The 6010-nt window shown below is 59.7% G+C and overlaps 1 protein-coding gene across 1 annotated transcript; it reads left to right on the plus strand.

Annotated features, from left to right (window-relative positions):
* Positions 1-4681: 4681 nt before the first annotated feature.
* Positions 4682-5623, plus strand: LOC125350093 (olfactory receptor 6B3). The gene has a single exon (XM_048344326.1). It carries the CDS (start codon positions 4682-4684, stop codon positions 5621-5623), a length of 942 nt encoding a protein of 313 aa, XP_048200283.1.
* Positions 5624-6010: the final 387 nt, after the last annotated feature.

A 6010-nucleotide genomic window follows, 5' to 3' on the forward strand; every position in this document is an offset into this window, starting at 1 on the left:
CTGTGAGACACGGTGCACCACCTCACGACACACACACACACACACACACACACACACACACACACACACGCCATGAGACACAGTGCACTGCCTCATTGCATAGCAGTTGGCCCTTGACCACAGTTTCTGCCTGACTGGAACTTCCCAGGTTCCAGGGCTGGGGCTCCTCAGAACCAGGGGATACTCAGGACCTGGGGCTCCTCAGAACCAGGACCCCTCACAACCAGGGCTCCTCAGAACCAGGACTCCTCAGAACCAGGACCCCTCAGAACCAGGGCTCCTCACAACCAGGGCTCCTCACAACCAGGGCTCCTCAGGACTCAGGGGCCCCTCAGCCCCTCATGACTCCACCAGGAGGCCCCTTCCAGGTCAGGGTGATTGGAACAAATGCTCTTTCCAGAAATTAGGAAAGAGTGATCAGGTGGGGCCCAGACTGTGAGAGACCCACCCCCAACTGGTACCTGGGCTCCTCAGCAGAGTTCAATGAAGAGATCTGGTGGAAAGGGATTGGTCAGACATACAAATGCCTAAAAACACATCTGAGGGTAGAGAACTCCCACACATGAGGAAGAGGTGCAGGGAGCCCCCTTAAAAGTGGGGGACCTGTCACAAAGAGGGGAGTCCAGGTGTGGAGAAGGGTAGAGTCAGGTGACCCATTTTATTAGGGATATGGAGAATGCTCACTGAAAACCTGAGAGTCCTGCCCAAGTGGACAAGACAAGTACACCCAGAAACAGGCCATGTGACGTGGCAGACACGTGAGGTGACAGCTCACTCAGGTCTCCTGCCGAGCACCACCCCACTGTGCGCACAGACAGACCCTCACAGCTGTCCAGCTGTGCGGACGGGCGGTGGGCACACAGGTACAGTGTCACAAGACAGCTCACTCACGTCCACCGCGGGACAGAGTCCCGCCTCATGGGTGGAGGACTTCAGTCTGCTCGGCCCTTGCCCTGGTGAGGGGCTTCTGCTCAGTCCTTGCCAGCTTTTGGAGGGTATGAACGCAACACTGTCTGGAGCGTATGTAGGCTTCTGTGTGCCTGTGTGCCGGCGGGCCTTTTGTGTGATGGTGTTAGTACAGACTTTGTGTGCCTGTGTACACACACACGCACACACACACGCACACTGTGTGACAATGAGCACGCAGGCGTTGGCGAGACGTCTCACTTATTAGAAGTGCCGCACTGTTTTCACCAGAGCCCAGCTCACTAAATCCACGTCAGCACTTGCAAGTTGTCCCGTGTCCTACTGTGGCCATCCTGATAGCTGTGAGTGGCATCTTGCCGTGGCTTTGATTTGTACCTCCTAATGGCGGAAGGTGTTTTTCACTTCTCCGGGGGTTTATCTCCTTTGAGAAACTCCTCGGTGGCCTACCCAGTTCTCCACCGGGCTGTGTCTCTGTTTGGACAGAACTGGGGTTTGAACTCAGGGCCTCGTGTTTCCTAAGCAGGTACTCTTCCCACTGAGCCCTGCTTCCAGTCCTTCCACCGGGCTGGAATGTAATTCCTCACGCCCTCCTGTCTCTCCTGCCCGGGCACGGCGTTTCTCTGTGGCTCCATGTCTCCTGCCAGCGGAGCCCGCTTTGGGGGCCAGTGGCAGGCAGCCTCTTCTCTGAGACCGCGCTGCTGTGCTTCTGGGTGGTAGCGAGGGGCCAGCCCGTGCCCGGGACTGAGCGCTGGGCCACCTTGGCCTGCCACCCTGGGCCAGGCCTGCTCGCTGTATCTGGAAGATTCTGTATCCCCTGAGCATGACAGCCCTCTCCGCCCTGAAGACAGAAGTTGGGGTGGGGTCAGGGCTGTGAGCCAGAGGCGGGGTGCAGGGTGTGAGGGGCTCCGCCAGGGGTTTGAGCAGCACGGGGGTGCTGGGGGGGGCGGTGGGCTCAGAGGCTGGGCAGGCCACTTCCGCCCCCTTCCCCCTCCCTCCCCCGGCCTGCCCCTCAGCTGGAAGCCACGGGCACAGGAGACCGGGGCTAATTGGCAGCTCTGGGAAGTTACACTCCCAGCAGGTAATTGGACCCTGGAGCCCAAGGTGCAGGCACGCGGGGCGGAACTCAGCGCCCGTCTCCCTCATGCCTCCCTTAAACAGTCGCCACTCCAATGGGGCCAGCAGCGCTCGGGACTGGCCAGGCTGCGTCCACGCCCAGCCAGGAGTGCCGGGGGATGACTGCGGGGTGAGGACGGCACCGGGGTGAGGACGGCCACTGAGACCCCCAGCTCTCCAAGGTAGGCTGTCCACGCTGCCCCCTCGTGAGGAAGTCACAGGTGCCCTGGCCTGCACTGCCCGCTCTCTGGCTGCCCGCCGGTTCCCCGCACAGCCTCTCCCGCGCTCCGGCTGCAGGTCGACCTGGTCACCGGGAGCCGCTTCCATTGTCCAGGCTGGGCTCTGGGCAGTGCCAGGCGTGCAGGGCATCAGGAAGAGCCGGGGCGGGGCTCCAGCCAGCCTGGCTGCTCGGAAGCCCCCACGACCCCTCCCTCCTGGAGGCCGCCATGGAGGACCTCGGCCCCCGGCTCAGCTGGCTCCCACCCGGCTCTCACCCTGGGGCTGGCCGTGCGTGGCTCCCACCCAGCTCTCACCCTGGGGCTGGCCGTGCGTGGCTCCCGGCCGGCTCTCACCCTGGGGCTGGCCGTGCGTGGCTCCCGGCCGGCTCTCACCCTGGGGCTGGCCGTGCGTGGCTCCCGGCCGGCTCTCACCCTGGGGCTGGCCGTGCGTGGCTCCCGGCCGGCTCTCACCCTGGGGCTGGCCGTGCGTGGCTCCCGGCCGGCTCTCACCCTGGGGCTGGCCGTGCGTGGCTCCCGGCTCTCACCCTGGGGCTGGCCGTTCGTGGCTCCCACCCAGCTCTGACCCTGGGGCTCTCGTTTGCTTTTGGTAAAACTTAGCATTCTTGGTTCCTGCACCTTCCATGGTGATGGGGAATGCAGCGGCAAGACTGAGGTCTGTGAAGCTTTCAGATAAGACTCCCAGTTGTCCTTTATGATGACAAAAAGCACAAGGAGTCAGTGGGTTAGAAAGGGGAGACGGTGTCAGTGTTTACAGCTCACAGCTGTTTTCGTGTCTCCCGAGAGCTTGCTGCTCCTGCCAGCTCCGGGTGGGTAGCTTTGATCTGCGCCAGCCGCCCAGGCGCTGCTCCCTGGCTGGGATCCGCGGGGTTACCTCCCTTCCACGCCCAACAAACCCGCCCTGGTCCTGTGCCCCCAGCCCCCAGCGCCACGCCCCTCAGCTTGTGGCATCATGGGCACAGTGCCCTCTGTAGCGGGGATTACACGAGTGACCGACCCACCATGCCAGCCCTTGTTTTCAGTTTCATTGTATCTCCTCCAGTCTGAAGGAGGAAATCCTCATTCCTCTTTGCTTCCTCCTGCATTTTCTTGGCCATCTCCATCTGCTTCTGATTCTACACGGTTATGAGAAGGACTTGAGTTTGATGGAGTTAAATTTTGAGGTGGATTTGGAGACGGCAATGGCTCTGCAGTGTTCCTCAATGTCACCCAAGAGGACCCCAGTTAGTAACCAGGGGGCACGTGGACCCGACACTTTAATATCCATTCTGTATGCCCTCAATTAGGATAGTGCTCTGCACTATCTGGGCCAAGAAAAATCTTCCGTCTATACTTTGGAGATGCACTGAATGTTGTTGTGCTATGAAAGATGATTTCTCCAGGTTCTCTATGGCCACTGTGACCACTGTGTATTTATGTTGGGGCACAGGAACCTAGCAGCCCCCGGACAGCCTTGACACCCCCCTGCCTTTCTTCCTCAGCAGGAATCTCGGATCCTGTGCTCTGTGTATTTGTTCCGAGGCCCTGACTTCTCTGGCCTTCTAGAGAATTTCTCGAAAGCACCAGCAGCGAGAGCCGTCCGTCTGAAGGATGGGGCGTCCGCAGATGGCACCCTGCTGTTGAAGTCACAAAGGCGCAGCCGCCTCCATGCTGGAGGACCTGGGCTTGTGTCTGGGGACAGCCACAGCCTCAGGTGAGTCTAGAGACTTTTTCTCGGCCTCTGAAGATGGGAGTGGCCTCACCTCCCCGGGCTACAATGAGATTAGCATGCAGGGTAAACTTTTGGAACCTAGGAAGAGCAGTCTGTCCTGTGTCCCGCTGAGTCTGTTTCCGGAGCGCTCTCCTAGGGGCAGGCAGTAGAAGGCTCATGAAATGGGCTGCAGATGATGCTGGCTTCCGTCTCCATCCCATCTCCACAGAGCCGTGGCTACCTTCCTGCTGGGGGGGGGGGCGGGGTCAGGCTGAGCGGACATGGCCCACCTTCCCGGGAGCCCTACTCATCCCCCATCTAAAGCCGCCTCTGGAGCCAAGCAAATGGTCTACCCTGTACCCAGGTAGAAAGAATGGTCAGACGGAAGGCCGCCAGCCAGGGCATCCTGCATCTAGGGGGAGCAGGGTGCAAGGGGACAGGGGATCCCCGGGGTTCCAGAGGATTCTGGACCACACAGCTGATTCTCAGCTTATTGTCTGGAGGTGGGCAGTGGACAGCTTCTTGCAGAAGCTGTGACCAACAGCCTATACCATCTCACGCTGAACCTCGAGGCCACCTTGGAGGGGCGCTTTTCCTGTCCTCACCAAGAGAGCCGGGTGGGTCAGGCTCCCCGAGGGCGCGGGCCCGCCCTCCCCCCACCAGCAGCCCCGGGGCCTTTCCCGCTTCCCCGTTGGTCTTTTGCAGGCACAGAAGGATGAGGGGGGAGAATATCACCAGGGTCAGCACCTTCATCCTGCTGGGCTTCCCCACCGGCCCCCGGCTGCAGCTCCTGCTCTTCCTCCTCTTCCTGCTCATCTACCTGTTCGTGCTGGTGGAGAACCTGGCCATCATCCTCACTGTCTGGAGCAGCGCCTCCCTCCACAGGCCCATGTACTACTTCCTGGGCATCATGTCGACCATAGAGATCTGGTACGTGTGCGACATCTTCCCCAAGATGCTGGAAGGCTTCCTCCTGCAGCGCAAGCGCATTTCCTTTGTGGGCTGCATGACCCAGCTCTACTTCTTCAGCTCCATGGTGTGCACCGAGTGCGTGCTCCTGGCCTCCATGGCCTACGACCGCTACGTGGCCATCTGCCACCCCCTGCGCTACCAGGTCATCATGACCACGGGCCTGTGCGTCAAGCTGGTGGCCTTCTCCTTCGCCAGTGGCTTCACCGTCTCCATGATCAAGGTCTACTTCATCTCCAGCGCCACGTTCTGTGGCTCCAACGTCCTGAACCACTTCTTCTGTGACATCTCGCCCATCCTCAAGCTGGCCTGCACGGACTTCTCCACGGCGGAGCTGGTGGACTTCATCCTGGCCTTCATGATCCTGGCGTTCCCGCTGGTGGCCACCGTCCTCTCCTACGGACACATCACGCTGGCCGTGCTGCGGATCCCCTCGGCCACCGGCCGCTGGAGAGCCTTCTCCACCTGCGCCTCCCACCTCACCGTCGTCACCATCTTCTACACGGCCCTGCTGTTTATGTACGTCCGGCCCCAGGCCATCGACTCCCGCAGCTCCAACAAGCTCATCTCCGTCTTGTACACCGTCCTCACGCCCATCTTGAACCCCCTGATCTACTGCCTGAGGAACACAGAGTTCAAGGACGCCTTGCGGAAGGTGCTGGGCTTGATTCGTGCTCCGCCACAGTGAGCGGGCCTCTCTGCTTTCTGGACTTTCGTCTGAGAAGCATCTGGGATTTCATCTGCAGCTTCACATAGGGGGAGCTGGGGCAGGGCGGGTGGGGATTCTTTGCCTTGCTGAAATATGCCGCATTTAATTAAAAAATTACCTTCTCATCTCTTCTTTTCCTTTAGCCCTGGACATTGGTATCCTAGGTGTGGCTGGTTTGATCGCACCGTTGTTTTATTGGTTTCATTTGAGCATAGTAAGGCTTTTTGAAGTGAAATACATTTTCCTCACCTTCAAAATTACCAAGCACTTTTGTGGAGCGCAGAATGAGCCAGTTGCGTGAGGTTTACCGCTCTCAGTGAGCTTCAGCTTGTTAAAAGTACCAGACTATTTAACAAATGAGCTCCA

The sequence above is a fragment of the Perognathus longimembris genome, chromosome 4 (assembly GCF_023159225.1).
Source record: "Perognathus longimembris pacificus isolate PPM17 chromosome 4, ASM2315922v1, whole genome shotgun sequence".
Lineage (NCBI taxonomy): Eukaryota > Metazoa > Chordata > Mammalia > Rodentia > Heteromyidae > Perognathus > Perognathus longimembris.

Coding starts and splice junctions, on each gene's coding strand:
- LOC125350093 (XM_048344326.1), top strand. CDS start 4,682: ATGAGGGGGGAGAATATCACCAGGGTCAGCACCTTCATCCTGCTGGGC.